The 24162-nt window shown below is 53.9% G+C and overlaps 2 protein-coding genes across 4 annotated transcripts in view; one reads left to right on the top strand and one right to left on the bottom strand.

Annotated features, from left to right (window-relative positions):
- Nucleotides 1-24162, top strand: part of TRAPPC6A (trafficking protein particle complex subunit 6A) — a 72888-nt gene that overhangs the window by 45887 nt on the left and 2839 nt on the right. The window contains exon 2 of one of the 2 annotated variants that reach the window (XM_050772339.1): nt 10589-10691. In XM_050772339.1, coding sequence (XP_050628296.1) covers nt 10608-10691 — 84 coding nt within the window. In that variant the 5' untranslated portion in view covers nt 10589-10607. Of the gene's footprint in view, nt 1-10588; nt 10734-24162 lie in introns of those variants that run through there. The other variant, XM_050772340.1, reaches the window with a different exon arrangement.
- Nucleotides 6974-10635, bottom strand: BLOC1S3 (biogenesis of lysosomal organelles complex 1 subunit 3). Of its 2 annotated transcripts, XM_050772332.1 has the most exons (3): nt 10547-10635; nt 9996-10267; nt 6974-9537 (listed from the first exon to the last, which is right to left on the bottom strand). In XM_050772332.1, exon 3 carries the CDS (start codon nt 9526-9528, stop codon nt 8926-8928), a length of 603 nt encoding a protein of 200 aa, XP_050628289.1. In that variant the 5' UTR covers nt 9529-9537; nt 9996-10267; nt 10547-10635; the 3' UTR covers nt 6974-8925. The 2 variants fall into 2 exon arrangements, with proteins under 2 accessions (XP_050628289.1, XP_050628290.1); XM_050772333.1 differs by having other exon boundaries at nt 6974-10267.

Below are 24162 nucleotides of genomic sequence, written 5' to 3'. Positions count from 1 at the left end.
CTATACAAGCCTGGTCAACGTGGCAGAGACTATATTAAAAAAAAAAACAATGAAAAGGGTGTAATTGGCCGGCTGCGGTGGCTCATGCCTGTAATCCTAGCACTTTGGGAGACCGAGGCAGGCAGATCACCTGAGGTCGGGAGCTCGAGACCAGCCTGGCCAACGTGGTGAAACCTCGACTCTACTAAAAATACAGAAATTAGTCGGGTGTGGTGGCACATGCCTGTAATTCCAGCTACTCAGGAGGCTGAGGCAGGAGAATTGCTTGAACCCAGGAGGCAGAGGTTGCAGTGAGCTGAGATCGCACTGCTGCACTATAGAGTGGGTGACAGTGAGGCTCTGTCTCAAAAAAAAAAAAAAAAAAAGTGTAACTGGATTGGTTGTAACACAAAGAGTAAATGCTTGAGAGAGTGGATATCCCATTTTCTATGTTGTGATTATTACATATTGCATGCATGTATCAAAACATCTCATGTACCCCATAAATATATACATCTACTATGTACCCACAAAAAATTTAAAAATTAAAATAAAATAAAGTGCATGGGAGGGTGTGCATAGCTTATGTGCAAATACTAGGCCATTTTGTATCAGGGTCTGGAGCAATCAGCGGGGGTCCTGGAAGGAATCCCCCACGGGTACCAAGTAAGGACTTTACCTTTGTATATTACGCAGGTTTTCCAACAGAGGGCACTAAAGAGTTGGAGGAAGAGGTGCCAGGCAGGCTAGGACTCGGTTTCACTCTGGCGACATTCTCACAGCAGCTTCCTCAAGCGTCCCTGTGCATACAGCATGCCACACCATTCACCGGGTGAGAGGGAACAGGCTGTGTCACCCCAACAGTCCCAGGGAGGGCAACCAGAGGGCCCTGGGTCAGTGCGAGATGCCTGCAGCTTGGCAGGGCTCCCCAAGCAGGTGTGGGGACATACCCAGCATCTCAATCTCTAGGCCCTGCAGCTCTGCCTCGATGACCTCAAAGATCTCCAAGCCTCCAGCGAAGTTGGCCACAGTGACTCCTGTGGTCCTGCCGTGAAGCCGCTCTGGAAAGAGAGGTGTTGGGGAGTCAGGCCCTTAACCGAGGTCACCCCCAATCGTGCCCCCTCCCTAGCCCCTGGCCCTGTCCCTCCCATGGCCCCAGCCCCCATCCCTGCCCCAGTTCCATCCTGGATTCTGCTCTTGGATGGACATCAGCTCCAGCCCCTGACCCTGACCCTGACCCTGACCCCCGACCCAGTCCCTATCCTAGAATTCTCCCAGCCTGGTTCTCCTGGCCTCCACCCATCTCCTTTGCCTCCTGCTCCAACTAGCTCAGGTTTCTACTGAAGAGGATGTTCAGACCTCTCCAGTGGAGCTGCAGGGGATTCATTCATTCATTAAGTCAACAAATAGTGACTGCCTGCTTACTGCCTGTTATACAGTGTTACTATAGGCACTGTCCATACAGAGCTTAGTTCAAGAGCAAAACAAAATTGCAAAGACCCTGTCTGGCAGCTCAGAGGATAGCCCAGAGTCCAGTGTTACTCAGTGAAGGGGCCAGTTGTCTATGAACTCAGCGAGATGGACCCAGGACCAGATCACAGGGCCTCCAACGTCCTAGTAAAGACTGTGGTGTTGAGACTGGGTATGGTGGCTCATGCCTGTAATCCTAGCACTTTTTTATTTCTTTTTTTTTTTTTTTTTTTTTTTTTTTGAGACGGAGTCTTGCTCTGTCACCCAGGCTGGAGTGCAGTGGCTGGATCTCAGCTCACTGCAAGCTCCGCCTCCCGGGTTCACGCCATTCTCCTGCCTCAGCCTCCCGAGTAGCTGGGACTACAGGCGGCCGCCACCTCGCCCGGCTAGTTTTTTGTATTTTTTAGTAGAGACGGGGTTTCACCGTGTTAGCCGGGATCGTCTCTCGATCTCCTGACCTCGTGATCCGCCCGTCTCGGCCTCCCAAAGTGCTGGGATTACAGGCTTGAGCCACCGCGCCCGGCCGCACTTTTTTATTTCATTTATTTATTTATTTATTTATTTATTTTGAGATGGAGTCTCATTCTGTCACCCAGGCTAGAGTGCAGTTGCACGATCTCTGCTCACTGCAACCACCAGATCCCAGGTTCAAGTGATCATTCTGCCTCAGTCTCCCGAGTAACTGGGATTACAGGCATATGCCACCACGCGAGGCTAATTTTTGTATTTTTAGTAGAGACGGGGTTTCACCACGTTGGCCAGGCTGGTTTCGAACTACTGACCTCAGGTGATCCGCCCACCTCAGCCTCCCAAAGTACTGGGATTACAGGCTGGGCACGGTGGCTCACTTTAGGAGGCCAAGGTAGGGGGATTGCTTGAGCCCAGCAGTTCAAGACCAGCCTGGGCAACATAGTGAGATCCCATCTCTAAAATAATGATGATGATGATAATAATAATAATAATAATAAAAAACAACGATTTGGCGTTTATTCTCAGTGACAACAAAAATCCAATAATTCAAGTGTTTGTCGCTTCCTTCATTCATATCTTCATTCAAAATGTATTTACTGGGCACCTGCTCCTTGCTAGTGGTGCTGGGGACACAGAGTGACCAGGACAGACCCACTCCCTCTTATGCACCCTCCACTCAGTAGCCAGAGGTTTCTTTCTTTTTTTCTTTCTTTTCCTTTTTTTTTTGAGACAGTCTTGCTGTGTTGCCCAGGCTGGAGTGCAGTGGCACGATCTCAGCTCACTGCAACCTCTGCCTCCCAGGTTTAAGTGATTCTCCTGCCTCAGCCTCCTGAGTAGCTGGAATTACAGGTGTGCACCACCATGCCCAGCTAATGTTTGTATTTTCAGTAGAGACGGGGGTTTCACCATGTTGGCCAGGCTGGTCTCGAACTTCTGACCTCAGGTGATCTGTCCACCTCAGCCTCCAAAGGGCTGGGACTACAGGCATGAGCCACCATATCCGACCCATCTAGGTATCTCTTTCTAAAGCACAAACTTGTCTCTGCCTCTCTCCTGCTTGGAACTTGCCTTGGCACCCCAGGGCCCTTGGGACAAAGCCCTGCTCCTCACTCTGGCACTGTGTGGCCTGGCTCTTGCCTAAGTCTTCAGGTGTACCTCCTGCCAAAGGCCCCTTTATAGCAGTCCATGCACAACAGACAATTCATCTCGCCCTAGGGTTTTCCTGCCTCTGGGTCTTTGCACATGCTATTCTTTCCTATTCTTTCTGCCTTGAATGCCTTTCCCCTTGAAATGCAGTTAGCAAATATTTGTGGAGTGCGTGTTATCAGCATTTCGGTGCATGTCTGACCCTCTCATCCAGCATATCTGAGGGTGATGTGTTATGTGGGACCGAGTGCCCATCACCTTTGGAGGGAGGCTGTGCCTGAACGTCTCAACAGTTTCATGCAACTGAGAGGCTGATGCTGTGTGATGGTGTGAAGGCCATTCATTCATTCAACAAACATTTTGCCCAGTATCTACTCTGTGGTTTCCCTGGGTGAGCTGGCACTGGTCAAGACAGCCTCAGCCCTGTCCTCATGGGGCCAACAGTCCAGTGGGGGTGACAGACCAGTCCCCAGGCAGTGATGACCAGAGTAGTCATCACTACCCAGTGACTTACAACTAGCCACAAATAGTCTCTCTTACCCCAGTGTTGCCCTTCCCCTTGGGGCTATCTCCTCCTCCCTTCTTACCTACTCCAGGACGATGGTCTGGTCTGGCTTTTCTCTCATCTTTCCCCTGTATGACGACTTCTCCCTCTTCTGAAACATTCCCAGCAGCATACAAACCTGCCATGACCCCTCCCATCTTCCCCATCTAAGTACTTCCCCCATCCGTCCCTCCGTCCTTCCCTCCCTCCCTTCCTTCCTGTTCTTTTTTATTTTGAGACAAGGTCTCGCTCTATTGCCCAGGTTCGAGTACAATGGCACAATCCTGACTCACTGCAGCCTCGACCTCCTGGGCTCAAGTGGAGCTGCAGTGAGTCAGCCTCAAGAGGAGCTGGGACCACAGGTGCACACCACCATGCTCAGCTAGTTTTTGTATTTTTTGTAGAGATGGGGTCTTGCTATGTTGCCCAGGCTAGTCTCAAACTCCTGGGCTCAATCAATGCTCTCACCTCAGCCTCCCAAAGTGCTGGGATTACAGGTATAAGCCACCATGCACTGCCACTTCCCCATTTCTTACCATCCCACCCCTTCACTCAACATTGCCAAGAGGATGGTCTCCTCTGACTCTCCTTCCACTCCCTCTTGTACCCTCTCCAATCAGATTCCCATCCCTGCCATGCCGAGGTGGGAAGATTGAGGCCAGGAGTTCAAGACCAGCCTGTGCAAAATAGTGAGACCCCACCACAAAAAAAAAAAAAAAAAAAAAAAAAAAAAAAAAAAGGGAAAGAAAAGGAAAAAGGAAAGGGGCTGAAAGCCAGGCCTGGCTAGTGCGCTGGAGTTTAAGGAGTGAGGGAAGCTCTGTGCTCCAGGGCTGGAAGTCCATCACAAGACCACCAAGCTGCCACTCTCCCAGGAAGCTCCGCTCCTCAGGGACTCTCACTAAACTCATTGAAAAGGGAAGTCGTGGCCAGGCGTGGTGGCTTATGCCTGTAATCCCAGCACTTTGGGAGGCCAAGGCAGGTGGATCACGAGGTCAGGAGTTTGAGACCAGTCTGGCCAATATGGTGAAACCTCATCTCTACTAAAAAAAACAAAAACAAAAATTAGCCAGGTATGGTAGCACGTGCCTATAATCCCAGCTACTCAGGAGGCTGAGGCAGGAGAATCACTTGAACCTGGGAGGCAGAGTTTGCAGTTAGCTGAGATCTCGCCACTGCACTCCAGCCTAGATGACAGAGCGAGACTCCATCTCAAAAAAAAAAAAGGCTGGGCATGGTGGCTCAAGCCTGTAATGCCAGCACTTTGGGAGGCCGAGATGGGCAGATCACAAGGTCAGGAGATCGAGACCATCCTGGCTAACATGGTGAAACCCTGTCTCTACTAAAAAAATACAAAAAACTAGCCAGGAGAGGTGGCGGACGCCTGTAGTCCCAGGTACTCTGGAGGCTGAGGCAGGAGAATGGCGTAAACCCGGGAGCCCGGAGGTGGAGCTTGCAGTGAGCTGAGATCTGGCCACTGCACTCCAGCCTGGGCGACAGCGAGACTCCGTCTCAAAAAAAAAAAAGAAAAAAGAAAAAGAAAAAGAAAACGGAAGTCCTGGGAGATCATCCTCTTTCAACTGTGATCCACTCACCCTAGGTATGGAAGGGGAGCTGGAGGGAGTGCTCAGGAGGGAGGAGATGCTGGTTGACCTGCACCTACTTTTTTTTTTTTTTTTTTTGAGAGAGCCTTGCTCTGTCCCCCCGGCTAGAGTGCAGTAGTGCAATCTTGGCTTACTGCAACTGCTGCCTCCTGGGTTCAAGCGATTCTCCTGCCTCAGCCTCCCGAGTAGCTGGGATTATAGGCATGCGCCACCACACCTGGCTAATTTTTATATTTTCAGTAGAGACAGGGCTTCACCACATTGGCCAGGCTGGTCTCGAACTCCTGGCTTCAGGTGATCTGCCCACCTCGGCCTCCCAAAGTGCTGGAATTACAGGTGTGAGCCACAGCACGCAGTCAACAATACAATTTTTTAAGGTTCACCTTTATCTGGCCCTTTCTGGTACTGCACTCAGCACCCCCTGCCCCACCACCACCTCCCCCCGCCCGCACACTTCTCCACTCTAGGTGGAGAGCAGAAATCATCATCTTCTGCTAAACAGGTTCTGGTCCCTTCTGCCTCAGGGCCCTCGCATATGCTGTTCTCCATGTCTGCAAGTCTTTACGCTACTCCCATTTCACCTACTTCCACCTTCCAGGCTCAGCTCCAACACCACTCATCACTTCCTCTCTCCTGTCCAGATTAGGTCAGACAGACCCTGCTCCACCTTCATAAAGCTCCTTTACTTCTTCATGGCTCTAATCACAGTGTCAAGAAAATTGTATCTAAATTATAAATTATGGCTGGGTGCAGTGGCTCATGCTTGCAATCCTAGCACTTTGGGAGGCCAAGACGGGAGAATCCCTTGAGCTCAGGAGTTCAAGACCAACCTGGGCAACACTGTGAGGGTTCATCTCTATTTTATTTTTTAAAATTAATTTCTTATTTTTATTTATTTTTGAGATGGAATCTCACTCTGTCACCCAGGCTGGAGTGCAGTGGCCTGATCTCGGCTCACTGCAACGTCCACCTCCTGGGCTCAAGCGATTCTCCTGCCTTAGCCTCCTAAGTAGCTGGGATTATAGGCATGTGCCACCACACCTGGCTAATGTATTTTTAGTGGAAACAGCGTTTCACCATGTTGGCCTGGCTGGTCTAGAACTGACCTCAGGTGATCTGCCCACCTCGACCTCCCAAAGTGCTGGGATTAAAGACATGCATAACTGCGACTGGTCTATTTATTTTTGAAACAGGGTCTTGCTCTGTCGCCCAGGCTGGAGTGCAGTGATGTGATCTTAGCTCACTTCAACCTCCGCCTCCAGGGTTCAAGCAATTCTCATGCCCCAGCTCCCTGAGTAGCTGGGATTACCAGCACGTGCCTCGGCCTCTCAAAGTGCTTCGATTACAGGTGTGAGCCATCCCCCGTAATTTTTGTATTTTTAGTAACAATGGGGTTTCACCGTGTTGGCCAGGCTATTGTCTCTATTTTTAAAAATTAAACTATAAATTTTGATTACTAGAACTATCTGTGAGAACATCTTATTACTGTTTCTCCCACTGGACTGCGACCTCTGTGAGGGCAGGGACTGGCTGCTACACCCCCAGCCCCAGCACAGGTCAGGTACCCAAAATGTGTGTGTTGAATTAATAAAATACAAGTAAACACAGAACCAGAGCAAAAATCTAGGGCCCCTGATTTCCCAACTACAGCTTCACCTTCCGTACGCCAGGCATGGAGGTCTTGGGACCCCCATTCTCAGAGATATCAACTAACTCACCCTTAGCTTAGGTAGGGAGATAAAAGGAACTAACCATAATGGTTAATGCTTAAGAGTTTTAATCAGTCTGCCATAGAAAGCTCCTCCCCATTCTCCATCTTGGGGGCTCAGATCTTGGCTTTGGGTTGGGATAAGGGACAGGGTATCAGGTTGGGAGGGGAGAGTAAATATGAATACGGTTGAGGGACCAGAGCTGGGATCAGAAGAAAGCGCAGGTGAGAAGGAGCAGAAAGTGGCTGCTAACCCCAGTCCCTGAGCCAAGTCAGAAATCCAAGTCCTTTTATAGCATCCAGGAGCCAAATGTAGTGAAATCCACACGTCATATCGTTCTTATCTGCAAAGTGCTGTCATCTGGAGCCCAAAGCACCAGGGCAAGGCTGAATTGGGCCCAAAGTACCTGAAGGGTGTCACTTTAGGTCTGGAGAGTCAGGAGGAGATGCCACCTTGGCCTAGAGAGTTGACAGCGAGCATCATCTCGGCCTGGAGGGGTGTGCAGGAAATGCCACCTTGGTCCAGAGTTGGGAGGAAGATCCCCTGCCTTGGGTTAGGAGAGGCCATCATTTTGGGCCTGCCGAAGTAAGGAAACCATGGGGAGTCCCCAGAGCCCAGGATCAGGGAGGTGTAAGCACGATGGAAACAGCAAAAGTTAGCAAAACCTATCCCACCTATCCCATGGCACAGCTGGACTTGGGAAACAGAAATCAGGCTGAGAGGGTGGGGCTAAGCTCAAGGAGGAGGCAGGAGGCAGGAGGCAGGAGGCAGAAGATTGGAGAACAAAAAGTAGAACCAACCCACGGAACCAGGGCCAAGCCTGGGCAGCAGAACAAGGACCCAGCTGGCCGGGTGCAGTGGCCCACGCCTGTAATCCCAGCACCTTGGGAGGTGAGGCCGGTGGGTCACCTGAAGCCAGGAGTTCAAGACCAGCCTGGCCAACATGCTGAAACCTCATCTCTACTAAAAATATAAAAATTAGCCAGGCATGGTGGTGCATGCCTGTAATCCTAGCTACTCGGAAGGCTGACGCAAGAGAATCACTTGAACTCTGGAGATGGGGGTGGCAGTGAGCCGAGATCACGCCATTGCACTCCAGCCTGGGCGACAGTGAGACCCTGTCTCTAAAAACAAAACAAGCACCCAGCCCAGGGGGAGGGCAGTTCTGGAGGTGGAGCTAGGATGGGAGGCGTAGGCAATTGAGTGAAGGAAGACGGCAGGGAAGCTGTGCCACATCCTGGGTTCCTGTGGGAAGAGCGGGAACAAGCCCCCCACCACAAGCAGAAACACTCAGAGAGAGCACAGCCGGGTGTGATGGCTCACACCTGTAACCCCAGCACTTTGGGACGCCAGGGTGGGAGAATCGCTTGAGCCCGGGAGTTTGAGACCAGCCTGGGCAACACAGTGAGACCTTCTCCCCTCTTCAAACTGTCAGAAAAAAAAATTAACCAGGCAACTGGGCATGGTAGTGTAGGTCTGCAGTCCCCGCTACTCTGGAAGGCTGAGCTGGGAGGATCACTTGAGCCCAGGAGGTCGAGGCTGCAGTGAGTGGTAATTCTGCCACTGCACTCTAGCGTGGGTGACAGATACACACCCTGTCTCAAAAAAAAAAAAAAAAAAAAAAAAAAAGAGAGCGAGCGAGCGTGAAAAGAAAGGCAAAGGACAAAATATGACATGATGAGCCCCCAGGGTGGAAACAGATTAAGGAGCAACTATTTATCAAAGGCTGGAGCCAAGCCCCAGGGTAAGGCTCAGAACCAGGCGGCAGGGTCAGGATAGGTGGAGGAACCAGATCTAAGGGTAGTGGGGCCCTGGTCTCCACAGTAGGGGTTGAACTATATCCAACATAAAGCATTATCCAAGGGGACCGGATTAGCCCCCATGGGTGGCACTAAGATGGGAGCGGGGGGCGGGGGGTCATAAGAGACACAGGAGACAGAGTCAGGTCCCAGAGGCAGCAAGGCCTAACCCCAAATTGCAGTCGGGTAGGGAAGTAGAATCATGGCTAGGCCCGCGGCCCCGGGTCTTGCTCAGGCTCGGTCCCCGGCACGCCGCGGATGTCCGGCAGCAAGCGGCAGCCAGCCACGATGTCCAGACGCTCAGCCAAAGCACAAAGGTCCCCGCGCGCCAGGCGCACGCTGTGGGCCGCCGCCAGCCCCGCCGCCTGGGCTGCCGCCAGCCTACCAGCCAGGGCGGCCACGTCGCGGCCCGCACGGCGGTAAACACCGCTCACCGCGGCCGCCACGTCGTGGTCCAGCCGCGCCTGGCTCTCCGCCAGCCGAAGCTGCAGAAGCGAGCGCGCAGGGGCGGGCGCCGGGGCCTCTTCCGCGCCCCAGGTCTCCTCCGCCAATTCCCGCTGCACCACGAGCGGAGGCAGGTCCCTCGGCGCGGCCGTTGGCTCCGGCTCCGGGTCCGAGTCGGTCTCTGCGGCCTCCCCAGCCACCCTCAGCCCCGTGGGGCGGCCGCGCGTCGGGCCCGAGGGACCCAGGTACAGCTCCTCTTCCTCCGACGAGGACACAGAGGGCTCGGAATCCGTCTCGGTCGCCTCCCCAGGCACCACCGTCTCCGGCCTCCGCAGGGGCCTCCGCCGACGACCCTGGGACGCCATGGCGCCGAGCTAGGGCAGAAAAGCGAAGGGACTGCACGTGAGACGGGCGCCGCGGTGGGTAAAAGGCGCAGGTCCTGGATTCCCAGCCCCTTCGCTGATTCTCTTAACGACTTGGGGTCAGTTGCTCCCCCTGCCTGGGCCTCAGTTTCCTCTTCTGTAAACTGGGTGATGATGAGGGTTACTGGACCCCAGGCCCTTCAGCGTACAGATGGGGAAACTGAAGACCAGCTCCATTAGGGATCTGGGGCCCGAGTTCCCGGAGTCCCAAGCCGAACTCTTTACGAATTTGCCTCCTAGTAGCGGCCACACCCTCCACTTGGTCCACCATGCCAATCTCAGACCCGGAAGCACTCGGGCCCTTGAGCTGCTCGGGACCAGTGCCAGAGTCGCAGAAAGGATGACAGTCCGATTGGACTCCGCTGGGGGCACGCATGGGATGGGGGAAGCGCTATCGCCAAAGACCGTACCCGGTAGCTAACGCTCCGAGCCTGCGGGATCCTCTTCCTTGCCCGAGTGCCGAGTTCTCACCGTGGCAGCTGAAGGGCTGCGATCTCGACCAATAGGGGGGCGGGTTGGGCGGGCATTAGCGGCCAAGTCACGTGGATTCGCTCGACTACCAATCAGGATGCAAGTTCTCAACATCAGCTTTGAGGGAGTGTGCAGAAGATCACATGAATGGAGGAACCGCCAATAGAGAAGCGGCTGGGCCGGCTTTTCCAGGTTGTGCGACGAGGAAAGTCTGGAATGGACAAATAGGGATTTTAAAAGCCGAGTATGTCACGTGTAACCAGTAATTTGGCCAATAGGAATGCTCAAGAACCCGGAAATAGGGAAGGGACGGCAGCAAGGGCAGAAGATGTTGTCACTTGCGGCCAGAGGAGGAGTAGGCCCGCCCCCTAGTATCCCAGGCTCACGCGCACACCACCTGAGCCGGAGGTGGGGAGGCGGGGCTAGTCTAAAACACCAGCGGAAGCGGGAGTAGGAGGGCTCGCGCCGTGACTTGAGAGGCGTGGCTTACCAAGCCTGGCCAATGAGAGCGGGAAGCGCTGGGCGCATCTTTAGGCGCGCGAGGAGGGCTCATGGCGGACACTGTGCTGTTCGAGTTTCTTCACACGGAGATGGTGGCGGAGCTGTGGGCTCACGACCCCGACCCCGGTCCGGGGGTGAGCGCCGGGTCCCGTGGGGAGGAAGTGGGGGCCACCACGGTAACGCCTCGGGGAGAGCGGAGGGGCTGTCAGACGTCCGGGTTCGAACCCCGACCCAGCCCCGGCCTTGCAGGGCAACATCTGGCGCTGGCTTCCTCCTCTGGAAAGTGGGGTTGGCGAAGGTGCCGGCTTGGGGTTATTGCTAAATTGAGCGAGATGACTCAGGGTAAAGCACTTAGCTCACGGCCTGAGTAAGCGGCAAGTAATCATAATAATGCTGTTATTGGCCGGGCGCGGTGGCTCAAGCCTGTAATCCCAGCACTTTGGGAGGCCGAGACGGGCGGATCACGAGGTCGGGAGATCGAGACCATCCTGGTTAACACGGTGAAACCCCGTCTCTACTAAAAAATACAAAAAACTAGCCGGGCGAGGTGGCGGGCGCCTGTAGTCCCAGCTACTCGGGAGGCTGAGGCAGGAGAATGGCGTGAACCCGGGAGGCGGAGCTTGCAGTGAGCTGAGATCCGGCCACTGCACTCCAGCCTGGGAGACACAGCGAGACTCCGTCTCAAAAAAAAAAAAAAAAAAAAAAAAAAAATGCTGTTATTGGGCGTGTGCTGAGTACTCGGCATTCACAAGGTGTGCGACCCAATGACTTAATCTTTGTGTGTCCTAATTTTCTCTTTTGTAAAATGAGCATCATAACGTACCTGAGCCTCAGCATGGGACATTTATTCATTCGACACCCACTTATTGAGTGTCTGTTGTATTCCAGGCACTGTTCTAAGACAGAATCCCCGTCCTCATGAGGCTTACATTTCACTGGGGAGTCAAATAACAAACTGAAATATGCCGGCTGGGTGCTGTGGCTCACGGCTGTAATCCCAGCACTTTGGGAGGCCGAGGCGGTTGGATCACCTGAGGTCAGGAGTTCAAGACCAGCCTGGCCAACATGGTGAAACCCTGTCTCTACAAAAATTAGCCGAGCATGATGGCGGGTACCTGTAATCCCAGCTACTCTGGAGTCTGAGACAGGAGAATGGCTTGAATCTGGGAGGCGGAGGTTGCAGTGAGCCAAGATTGTGCCATTGCACTCCAGCCTGGGCAACAGAGCGAGACTCGTCTCAGGAAAAAAAAAAAAAAGAGAGATGGGGTTTTGCCATGTTGCCCAGGCTGGTCTTGAACCCCTAGACTCAAGTCATTCTTCCGCCTGGGCCTCCCAAAGTGCTGGGATTACAAGCGTGAACTACCACAACTGGCCTGGGAGTGTGTGTGTGTGCATGCATGACAGGGTCCTGATCGGTCGTCCAGGCTGCCTGGAGTGCAGTGATGCAATCATGGCTCACTGCTACCTCGACCTCCTAGGTTCAAGCGATCATCCCACTTCTCAGCCTCCCAGGTAGCTGGGACCACAAGCGCAGCTGGCACCACCACTACTGGCTAATTTTTGTATTTTTAGTAGAAATGGGGTTTTGCCACATTGGCCAGGCTGGTCTCAGAACACCCGACCCCAGGTGATGCATGTGCCTTGGCCTCCCAAAGTGCTGGGATTATAGGCATGAGCTAGGGCACATGGCCTTTTGTCTTTGTTTTTGTTTTTGAGACGGAGTTTCGCTCTTGTTGCCCAGGCTGGAGTGCAATGGCACAATCTTGGCTCACCACAGCCTCCGCCTCCTGGGTTCAAGCGATTCTCCTGCCTCTGCCTCCAGAGTAGCTGGGATTACAGGCATGTGCCACCACGCCCAGCCAATTTTGTGTGTTTAGTAGAGATGGGATTTCTCCATGTTGGTCAAGCTGGTCTTGAACTCCTGACCTCAGGCGATCTGCCTGCCTTGGCCTCCCAGAGTGCTGGGATTACAGGCATGAGCCATCGTGCCCGTCCTTGTTTTGTTTTTGAGATGGGGGATCTCACTCTGTCACCCATGCTGGAGTGTAGTGTCGCAGTCTTGGCTCCCTGCATCGTCCGCCTCAAAGGCTCATGCGTAGCTAATTTTTTTTTTTTTTTTTTTTTTGAGACGGAATCTCGCTCTGTCGCCCAGGCTGGAGTGCAGTGGCCGGATCTCAGCTCACTGCAAGCTCCGCTTCCCGGGTTCACACCATTCTCCTGCCTCAGCCTCCCGAGTAGCTGGGACTGCAGGCACCCACCACCACCCCTGGCTAATTTTTTGTATTTTTTTTTTTTTTAGTAGAGACAGGGTTTCACTGTGTTAGCCAGGATGGTCTCGATCTCCTGACCTTGTGGTCCGCCCGTCTGGGCCTCCCAAAGTGCTAGGATTACAGGCATGAGCCACTGTGCCCGGCCATGTAAGACATTTTTATTGGCTCTGGTTTCCTTCTAGGATAAGAAGCCCCAGGGAGGATGTTGCTTGTTACCATCTCGACATACAGATATAAACCTGTCATAAGTTGAAAACATAAATCAGCCTGGTGCGGTGACTCAAGCCTGTAATCCCAGCACTTTGGGAGGCTGAGACGGGCGGATCACGAGGTCAGGAGATCGAGACCATCCTGGCTAACACGGTGAAACCCCGTCTCTACTGAAAAAATACAAAAAACCAGCCAGGCGAGGTGGTGGGCGCCTGTAGTCTCAGCTACTTGGGAGGCTGAGGCAGGAGAATGGTGTAAACCTGCGAGGCGGAGCTTGCAGTGAGCGGAGATCCGGCCACTGCACTCCAGCCTGGGCGACAGAGTGAGACCCTGTCTCAAAAAAAAAAACAAAACAGAAAAAATCATAAATCAAAAATGCATTTAGCCAGCTGTGGCACTTGCACCTGTAATCCCAGGTACTCAGGAGGCAGAGGTGGGAGGATCACTTGAGGCCCAGTGTTCAAGACTAGCCTGGGCAACATAGCAAGACCCCACCTCTAAAATTTTTATTTTTTTATTTTTATTTTTATTTTTTTATTTATTTTTGAGACAGAGTCTCGCTCTATTGCCCAGGCTGGCTGGCGCAATCTTGGTTCACTGCAAGCTCCACCTCATGGGTTCACGCCATTCTCCCGCCTCAGCCTCCCGAGTAGTTGGGACTACAGGTGCCCGCCACCACTCCTGGCTAATTGTGTGTTTTTTTTGTTTGTTTGTTTTTTGTTTTTTGTATTTTTAGTAGAGACGGGGTTTCACCATGTTAGCCAGGATGGTTTCAATCTCCTGACCTCGTGATCTGCGTGCCTCGGCCTCCCAAAGTGCTGGGATTACAGGCGTGAGCCACTGCGCCCGGCCAAGATATTTTTAAAATTAGCTGGGTGTGATGACATGTGCCTATACTACCAGCCACTCAGGAGCCTGAGGTGGGAGGATCGCCTGGGCCCAGGAGTTCAAGGCTGCAGTGAGCTATGATCATGCCACTGCACTCCAGCCTGGGTGACAGAGTGAGACCCTGTCTCTAAAAAAACATGGGGATTACTCAGTGAGCCATCAAAAATTTTTGTCCTCCTAGAGCTTTGTCATCATTGGAGAAGACAGACAAGTAAATGAGGAAAGTATCTGGTACATTGTGTAACTGCTATGAGGAAGATACAGCATGGCCCAGAGAGTATGCATCAGCCTGGGGGTGGGTAGTAATGTCTGAACACTCCATATCCTTCCTGGCCTTCAAACCAGAAACCCCGGAGTCCTGACAGCTGCCTTTTCTCCCTCACCTGCAACCCTGCCCCAGGCTCTGCCCAGTCTGCTGTCTAAATGCCTTTCCCACGTGGCCCCTCCTCTGCCCTGGTCCAGCACTTTCCCCTCTGCTCCTGTTAAATGAGCCTGCTCCCTTCTCCCAGCCCATTCCACCTGTCACATCTTCACCATGCTAACACCTATTAATCCTTCAGATCGTAGCACAACAATCCCTTCCTCAGGGATGCCTTCCCTGAGCCCCCAGTCCAATTTGGATCTCCTTTATACATTCTTCTGGTCTCCCTCTCCCACTTTTTTCTTGGTAGGCTTCATCATACTCAATAAGGATGTATCGGCCGGGCGCGGTGGCTCAAGCCTGTAATCCCAGCACTTTGGGAGGCTGAGGCGGGTGGATCACGAGGTCAGGAGATCGAGACTATCCTGGCTAACATGGTGAAACCCCGTCTCTACTAAAAATACAAAAAACTAGCCGGGCGTGGTGGCGGGCGCCTGTAGTCTCAGCTACTTGGGAGGCTGAGGCGGGAGAATGGCGTGAACCCGGGAGGCGGAGCTTGCAGTGAGCCGAGATCACGCCACTGCACTCCAGCCTGGGAGACACAGCGAGACTCCGTCTCAAAAAAAAAAAAAAAAAAAAAAAAAAAAAGGATGTATCTGATTTTTTTTTTTTAAGAGAGTCTTGCTCTGTCACCCAAGCTGGAGTTCAGTAGCATGATCATAGTTCACTGTAGCCTCACACTCCTGGGCTCAAGAGATCCTCCCACCTCAGCCTCCTGAGTAGCTAGGAGTGCACACTACCATGCCCTGCTAATTTTTTTTTTTTTTTTTTTGAGACGGAGTCTCGCTCTGTCGCCCAGGCTGGAATGCAGTGACCGGATCTCAGCTCACTGCAAGCTCCGCCTCCCGGGTTTACACCATTCTTCTGCCTCAGCCTCCGGAGTAGCTGGGACTACAGGCGCCCGCCACCTCGTCCCCAGCTAGTTGTTTATATTTTTTAGTAGAGACAGGGTTTCACCGGGTTAGCCAGGATGGTCTCGATCTCCTGATCTCGTGATCCGCCCGTCTCAGCCTCCCAAAGTGCTGGGATTACAGGCTTGAGCCACCACCGTGCCCGGCCTCTGCTAATTTTTTAATTTTTTGTAGAGATGGGTTCTCACAATGTTGCCCAGGCTGCCCTTGAACTCCTGGGCTCAAGCGATCCTCCGGCCTCAGCCTCCCAAAAACTCACACCTGGTTTACAGGTGTGAGCCACCATGCCCTGCCAGGATGCATCTGAATTGTGTATCTGTATGATCCTTTGATTCACATGCATCTCCCCCTGCCGGAGTGTACTTTGTGTGGGATGGGCCTGGGTGTGTATTGATGACCACTATATGCCCTGGCTCTTAGTGGGTCCTCAGCGTGGACTTGTTGAGGAGGTGAATGCAGAGCCTGTGTCTTGGTGGGTGGGGATGGGTGGGAACTGGGATTCATTTGGTTTATGAGCAGTGCTAGCTGCTCCCTCCCTCCCCCAATATGAGTGCTTCCTGTGCGCACTCATGGCTTCTCACTTTTGATTTCATTTGATCTTCTGATGATCCAGAGAGGTTGGCATGGTCCTCCCTGGTTTATAGATGAGGCGGCGGAGTTTTTGATGAACGGAGTTCCATGCTCTCAAGTGGCAGAGTCAGGAGCGCAACCAGGCCTCCCACTTCCAAAGCCTGTGCTGTAAACTCTCACTTGCATTTCCTAGTATTTGCCCTGGGAGGGATTTTAATGGGTTTCTGTGGTCAAGCGAGTGTGGGAAACTGGCTTACTCAGCTCTGCCTTTTAGAGCACATGAATGTGCCTGGGATCTTGGGCAGGGGTTCCCTACCCAGCTGCCAGTACATTCTGATGCTGGAGTCCCACACCAGAGACTCCGACAAACCCGACTGGGGTGAGGCCTGAGTGTCAGGCCTCAGAAAGCTCCCAGGTGGCTCTCGGTGCAGCCAGGGGCAAGAACTGCAGCGTTTCCCCGCACTCCTTCCTCCTGGGGAGCCCTGTTTTTCAGGGGGCCTGTCATGAGAAACGGCTTCATTTCCTCAGTCCTTTCTCTTTATTGGCCCCACCTCCTCTCTCCATTCCTGCTCTTTGGCCCAAAAGGGTTCCTCTGAACCAGACAGGCCTCCCGTTTCCTGAGGGCATCTGTACTTGCACAGTGCTGACTGCATTTAGTCCTCAGGACAGCCCTCCCGATTCACAGAGGAGGGACCCATGCTTGGGAGAAGAAGGGACTTCCCGAGGCTGTTCAGCAAGACTCAAAGGCAAAGTTAGAACTCAGGCTTCTGGCCTCAGGGCTTCTGGGTAGTGCAGGCCTGCCTTTCCCACCAGCTCCAGAGCTCCTTGAGGACAGGGATGGTGGCTTCTTCATCTCTGTCCCCACGGCACAGGTGCCCAGGAGCCATAGCCAGTGTGTAGGGCTTTTGTGACCTCCTATCCTGCCTGGTACGGTGGTTATTTGTGGCCGTTCTCCTGGGCTGTCACAGGTTGTGAACTGGAGGACCGGCCAGAGGGGCCAGGAAGGCCTTTGTTCTCTAAGCAGGAGAAGCCCTTGGAGGAAGCGGCTGTGGCTTTTCTACCTCAGAGGCTTTGAAGATAAGGGAAGCCTTGGGCAAAGAGAGGATTCCTCTGAGTGCATGTAGTAAAGAGCTAAGGCGCTGTCACCCACTGTCTGAGACCAGGCCCGAGGCACCCCGAGAACAGCCCTGCTGGGCCAGGCCTCCATCCACCAAGCCTCGAGAGTGTACTTGGGCAGCCCCTTATCTGAGGAGGGTGTGGGACGGGCGGAGCAGCTGTCAGATAGGTAGGTCCCTCCCTGGAATGCCGCTCTGAGCATCTGAGGCTGGGAGCCCCAGCGAGGCCCTTCTGGGAACTGGGGTTCCATCCCGAAGGCAGTGGGAACCATAGCAGGGTTTTTTTTTTTTTTTTGAGACGGAGTCTCGCTCTGTCGCCCAGGCTGGAGTGCAGTGGCGCGATCTCGGCTCACTGCAAGCTCCGCCTCCTGGGTTTACGCCATTCTCCTGCCTCAGCCTCCTGAGTAGCTGGGACTACAGGCGCCCGCCACCGCGCCCGGCTAATTTTTTGTATTTTTAGTAGAGACGGGGTTTCACCGTGGTCTCGATCTCCTGACCTTGTGATCCGCCCGCCTCGGCCTCCCAAAGTGCTGGGATTACAGGCGTGAGCCACCGCGCCCGGCCCATAGCAGGGTTTAAACTGAAGTGCACCTGGCTCAGATTTACATTCTAGAAATGCCTTCCTGGCCACAGGAATGGACTGGATGGAGATTGGCCTGGGAAGGGCCCCGCTGCTGCAGGAGCTCAGGGCAGAGGCTGTGTTGGGCGAACCTTCTGGGCTGGGCCAGGGGACAGGATGGGGAGTTCTGAGTGGGCAGAGGCAGGATCTGGACTTGCTCAGGGCGCCTTGCTGGATGAGGGAGGAGAGTTGAGGGCGACAGCGGGGAAGTCCTGCAGGCTTCTCGCACCACCCCTCACTCACCCATCCATGTGCCAGCACTTCTCTCTGTGTGCTTTTCTTAACCAGGGCTGCTCCTTCCCTGGGTTCCCCACCACACCCCTGGGCATGGCACAGAGTGGCTCTGCAGGTGGGCGTTGAACAGGGTCAGCCTCTGCCCAGGAGCTAGCAGGTGCCTAAAAAACAATGGAGGGGTAGGGCAGACACAAGAGACAGGAAGGGGCGGAGCACATGGCCCTCACCCGCCTCCCTCCCACTTCAGGGCAGAATGTTCTCTGTTCCCAAGTGTCTGAAGGGGCTTTGGTTTGCATTTTCCATTCATCCTCCTTAGAGCTTACCCCTCGGCTTCAGTCTGGACATGTGGATCTTCGTTTAGCTCAGGACATTTTTCTCCTGTGATCTCTGATGATTTCTTCTGCATTGTTCCCTGTATGTCCTGTAGGCACCGCAGGGAAGATTAGACTTCCTGCAACTCTTCCAAGCATCTTGTAGCTTTTCTCTCATTTTTTCCTCCCTCCTGTTTTTCTTCTTGCTGGGAGGTGTTATCTGTCTTACAGGTTTCTCTGCAATTCAATTCCCTTGTTAAAAAGTGTTGATTTTGGCCACCATATTTGTTCATTTCCAGGAACTCTGCTTTGTGTCTGATTGATCCTTCCTGTGTGGTGGATGTCATTAGCACCGATACTGATAAGACTTCCTTTCTGCCTTTCCTTTCATCCGGTCTGTGTGTAAACTCAGCAGAGGCAGGCCTGGGGAGCCCCAGAAATGCACCGGCTCTGGGCTGGGCTCTGGCAGATTCATATGAATGGGAGAGTCTCTGTCTGGCCAGCTCTTCTGTTTTGTTTTTGGTTTTTGTTTTGTTTTGTTTTGTTTTGTTTGAGACTGAGTCTTGCTCTGTCGCCCAGGCTGGAATGCAGTGGCGTGATCTCAGCTCACTGAAACCTCTGCCTCCCGGGTTCAAGCGATCCTGGTGGCTCAGCCTCCTGAATAGCTGGGATTACAGGTGTACGCCACCACGCCCAGCTAATTTTTGTATTTTTAGTAGAGACAGAGTTTTGCTATGTTGGCCAGGCTGGTCTCAAACTCCTAACCTCAAGTGATCCTCCCGCCTTGGCCTCCCAAAGTGCTGGGATTACAGGCAAGAGCCCCCACGCCCAGCCCCTTCTGTTTTTAAAAAAGATAAACCCCTGATCTCTGAAGAGCTTTTGCAGTGACACGGGCATGGACGCCACCCAGTCTCCCTGTGATGAGGTGGGTGGAGGCTTCTCCCTTCCTGCTCCGCCCTTTCTTCCCTGTCTCCTGCTCCTCCTCGGCCCCTCCCTTTTGCCGTGATTCCCCACATCCCTTTTCAGTTCAGCAGGGATCTGAATGGCCCCTGTTGAGGGCTGGGTACAGTGGGGCCAGCAGTCACACAGCCGCGTATCCAGCCATTGCCACCTGCCAGTCACACCGCCACTGTGAGCAGGCACTGCCATTAGCCCTGTGGCACATGTGGGGAGACTGAGGCATGGGATGGTTGGATAATCTGCCCAGGGTCACACAGCCAGTGAGTGGCAGGGCCGAGATTCAAACCCAGGCAGTGTGAAGTTCTTGAAGGGAAAAGCTGAACTTGCTGGAACCCCTTCAGACTCCACGCTCCTGGCCTGGCTGATGGACCCCACTGACTCTCTACCCCGACTCACCCTTCTGGGGGCTGCCGTCATGGCTGTGACTTGGGCCTGGTGTGCCTTCACAGCCCACTCTGGCTGCTGAACTCTTCCTCTTCCCTCAGGCTCAGCACAGTCGGGGTGCTTCCTAGGGATGGACGTGCACCCTCATAGCACGCCCTGCCTCCCTCTTGGCAGTGGCTGTGAGCATAGTGAAGCTGGCCGTTGCATCTCTGCCCACTCCCTGGGTAAAACGCCAGCTCCAGCAGGGCAGGGACTGAGCCTGTGGCCCACTGTGGCCGACGTTCAGGCAGCGTGGGCTGCGTTGACCCTCGGGTTGGCTGCACTTGCCTGCAGGGGAAAATGCCCTCTCTGTAGCCCACTCTGAGGGCCCCTTCCCTTCCCGCTTCTCACCCCTGCCTTGGCACATGCCCTTTGCTTGGAATGCCTGCCCCCTCTGGCCCCCCCCGGAGGGCAGGCTCTGCACGGCACTGCCCGGGCCCCTTGCACTCAGTCTCCCAGCCCTTCCTAGATTGTCAGTTGGCATCATCTGGGCACCTGTCAACCCCACCAGGCACGGTAGGTGAGCTCCTGGAGGACACCAAGAAATGTTTGTGGCATGAACGAAAGAGGGACATGAAGGTGCCCTTATGCGCAGGGACACAGATGTGTTCTGTCAGAGTGGAGCCTGGGCCCTACCTCCAGGAGCTGCGCTGCAGGAGGAGGTGACACAGGAGCCGCAGCCACCAGGCTGTTCTAGGTGCTGGCTACAGGAGCCCACAGAACAGACCCCCTTCCTTCCTGGGGTTTTCCTCCAGCCAAGGGCTTCATCCGTCATTGGCTGGGGCCGTCTCCTCGTTTGACAGACATGGAGGCTGTGAATGACAATAAGTAAGGCTCCCAGAGCTGCCTTGAAGTACTCAGGTTGCCTTTACCAACCCTTACTCCTGGTGAGGATCCCGGAGGTAGCTGCCATTAATATTCCCCTCCTTTGTGCCAGACGTGGTGGTTCACACCTGTAGTCCCAGCTACTTGGGAGGCGGAGGTAGGAGGACCACCTGAACCCAGGAGGTAGAGGCTGCAGTGAGCCAAGATCGTGCCATTGCGCTGCAGCCTGGGTGACAGAATGAGACCCTGTCTCAAAAACAAACAGACAAAATGACCCTCCTTTTTACATGAGGAAACTGAGGCACAGACATTCAACCACTGGCCCAGGTCGCACACATGGTAAGTGCTGGCCCAGGTCCCACAGGTGGTAAGTGCTGGGGTGGATCTGGCCCCGGGCGGTGGTTCTGCACCTGCACTGCTGGTAGTGCTGCTATGAAGGACCCACAGGCAGGGGTCTCTTCCCACCCTGTCTGTCTCACACACCTGCCCTTCTCCTGCAGTCATCGGCCCCTTCCCTGAGCCTCTGCTGTGTGGCCGGCCCTGCTGTGCCTAAGGACACCAGAGGAAAGCAGGTGGTGACACCAGAGGGAGCCAGTGCAACAGGAAGCCGTGTCGTTGTCACCCAGGAGGACAAGGCCTGGCAAGGGGCCAGGCAGAGGAAGGGGCACCTTAGCTTCAGATATGGGCGACCTCAGCTCAGCGCCTCCCCCATTCCGAGCGCACCCCACTTCCATGAGGCCCTCAACAGCCATGGCTGTCACCCCACCCACCCTCCTATGTGGACCTGCTGGGGTGTGAAAGACAGCCCTGTGCTGAGGGTGCCTTGGACGGATTCTTAACCTCGGAGCCCCAGTTTCCATCTGGAAATACAGCCACCTGTGAGGCTGGAAAGGTAAAACAAGAGGACTGTAGAAAACGCCTGCCGCACAGTCTGCCGGTCCTGGAATAACGTTGTGTTGTGACATTGATGAGGAAAAAATACTGATTCCCGGGACCACTGTCTGGGTGGTGGTTGCAGGTTCTCCCTGTGCTGGTGCAGGTTCCTCTGGGCACTCCTTTCCTTGTGCATCCTTGGGGTGTGTCCGCTAGGTGAGCTCCCGGGTCTCCATGGGCCCAGCGTGAGTGATACGGACCCGTGTGCGCCCTGTGATGGGATGGCATCCTGTCCAGGGTCCATTCCTGCTTTTGGCCCTGCTGGGACAGGCTCTAGCCCCCCAGGACCCTGAGCTGGAGGAAGTGAGTAAATGTCTTCCTGGTTTTTTGTTTTTTATTTATTTTTTAAGACAGGGTCTTGCTCTGTTGCCTGGGCTGGCGTATAGGATCCTCCTGCCTCAGCTTCCCAAGTAGCTGGGACACATGTGCCCGCCACCACGCACAGCTAACTTTTGTATTTCTTGTAGAGAAGGGGTTTCGCCATGTCGCCAAGGCTAGACTCGAATTCCTGGGCTCAGCTGGGCGTGGTGGCCCACGCCTGTAATCCCAGCACTTTGAGAGGTCGAGGCGGGTGGATCACGAGGTCAGGAGATGGAGGCCATCCTGGCAAACAAGGTAAAACCCTGTCTCTACTAAAAATACAAAAAACTTAGCCGGGCTTGGTGGCGGCGCCTGTGGTCCCAGCTACTCAGGAGGCTGAGGCAGGAGAATGACTTGAACCTGGGAGGCAGAGCTTGCAGTGAACTGAGATCGTGCCACTGCACTCCAGCCTGGGTGACAGAGGGAGACCCCGTCTCAAAAAAAAAAAACAAAAAACAAAACTCAGGCTGAAGTGACCCACAAAGTGCTAGGATTGCAGGCATGAGCCACCGTGCCCAGCCTATCTTACTTTTAATCTTTATTTATTTATTTATTTTTTTGAGACAGAGTCTCACTTTTGTCGCCCAGACTGGAGTGCAGTGGGATGATCTTGGCTCACTGACACCTCCGTCTCCCAGGTTCAAGCAATTCTCCTGCCTCAGCCTCCCAAGTAGCTGGGATTACAGGTGCCTGCCACCATGCCCAGCTAATTTTTGTATTTTTAGTAGAGACAGGGCTTTGCCGTGTTGGCCAGGCTGGTCTTGCACTCCTGACCTCAGGTGATCCCCCTGCCTCGGCCTCCCAAAGTGCTAGGATTACAGGAGTGACCCACTGCGCCCGGCCTAATCTTTCTCAAATGTATGTGTAGCTCACATTTATTTCAGTGTTTAATATTACGTTTTCATTCTTATTTAGAAGTTTGGTGATGTTTTTGTACCAGAAACATGGCATTGGAACTTCGCTCTTGTTTATGTTAATTAACCTGTGTGAAATTGGTTTCATCATGTGTCATTTTGCTTAAAGCCGTAGTTTCCCAGAGCCCGTTGACAGCATTAGGTGAGGACTTACTGTGTCCTTTGTTGATGCACGTTGTCTCATCAGCCAGTCTTTTAAGCACCACCCACGTGCCAAGCCCTGTGTTGGCTGCCGAAGGCCGGATGTGAATTGATCAGCCTGGGTCCCCACCTTCACAGAGCTGTGTCCTCATCCAGTGACAGTGTGCAGTGGGCAGTGCTGGGGACGCAAACTAGGAGGGAGGGAGGGAAGGAAGTCAGTACAAAGGCCCAGAAGTCTGAGCCTTCCCGACCAAGGAAAGCAAGTGTCCTGAGTGGGTGGAGCGGGTGAGGGAGGGATGGAAGCAGCTGGGCCAGCAGGCTGCAAGAAGCCTTCCTCGGATACCCTCTCCAGGCTGGGACACCCTCTCCAGGACTGGAGCCAAGCAGAGAATTCCCATCCCCATTCGGATGGCCGCATTGATGGTGCAGCCCTGGAGGGAGGAGGCCGTAGCTGCCATTCCCCAGTGACAGTGGGGGTCGAGGGCAGGAGAGGGAGGGCTGCAGGGCTCAGGCCAGGTGACTGCAGGCTCCTGAGAGCAACCAGCAGGAGGGTGAGCTTCCTTCAGCTCAGGGCTACACACCAGCCTCTCCTCTGTTCCCCCACTTCTGCTCTGCCAGGCTTTCTCTGAGAAACCTGGCATCTCACGCCCAAGCCATCCTGGGGTTTCTGGTGTGCCCCCAGTCTGGGCCCCCCACTTCCTCTGCTTGCAGCAAAGTACCGGAGTAAAAAAAAAAAAAAAAAAAAAAAAAAAATTCCATGGCCAGGCGCAGTGGCTCTTGCCTGTAATCCCAGCACTTTGGGAGGCCAAGGCGGGCAAATCACTTGAGGCTAGGAGTTTGAGACCAGCCTGGCCAACATGGTGAAGCCCCATATCTACCAAAAATACAAAAATTAGCCAGGTGTGGTGGCACACACACACCTGTAATCCCAGCTACTCTGGAGGCTGAGGCAGGAGAATTGCTTGAACACGGGAGGCGGAGGTTGCAGTGAGCCAACAGTGTACCACTGCACTCTAGCCTGGGCAACAGTGAGACTCTGTCTCCAAAAAAGAAAAATTGCCAGGGGCAGTGGCTCACACCTGTAATCCCAGCACTTTGGGAGGCCGAGGTGGGTGGATTGCCTTAGTTCAGAAGTTCGAGACCAGCCTGGGCAACACAGTGAAACACCTTCTCTACTGAAATACAAAAAATTAGTCGGGCGTGGTGGTGGGCGCCTGTAGTCCCAGCTACTCGGGAGGCTGAGGCAGGAGAATTGCTAGAACCCAGGAGTCGGAAGTTGCAGTGAGTTGAGATCAGGCTACTGCATTCCAACCTGGCAACGAAGCGAGACAACATCTCTTAAAAAAAAAATCCATGAACACCTCATCTCTTGCAGCCATGCCATCCACACACACAGGCACGTGGACAGACACCGAGTGCAGCCCTCCTGCCTGGGGCCTGCCTCTGCCAGCACAGTCCCTCCTGTGTGGACCCTGGCCTACCCTCCAGACACTACATGGC

The sequence above is a fragment of the Macaca thibetana genome, chromosome 19 (genome assembly GCF_024542745.1).
Source record: "Macaca thibetana thibetana isolate TM-01 chromosome 19, ASM2454274v1, whole genome shotgun sequence".
In the NCBI taxonomy this organism is placed as follows: domain Eukaryota; kingdom Metazoa; phylum Chordata; class Mammalia; order Primates; family Cercopithecidae; genus Macaca; species Macaca thibetana.
Note: the sequence above shows the minus strand (reverse complement) of the source record. Positions and strands in the feature narration are given on the sequence as shown.

Coding starts and splice junctions, on each gene's coding strand:
- BLOC1S3 (XM_050772333.1), bottom strand. CDS start 9,528: ATGGCGTCCCAGGGTCGTCGGCGGAGGCCCCTGCGGAGGCCGGAGACG.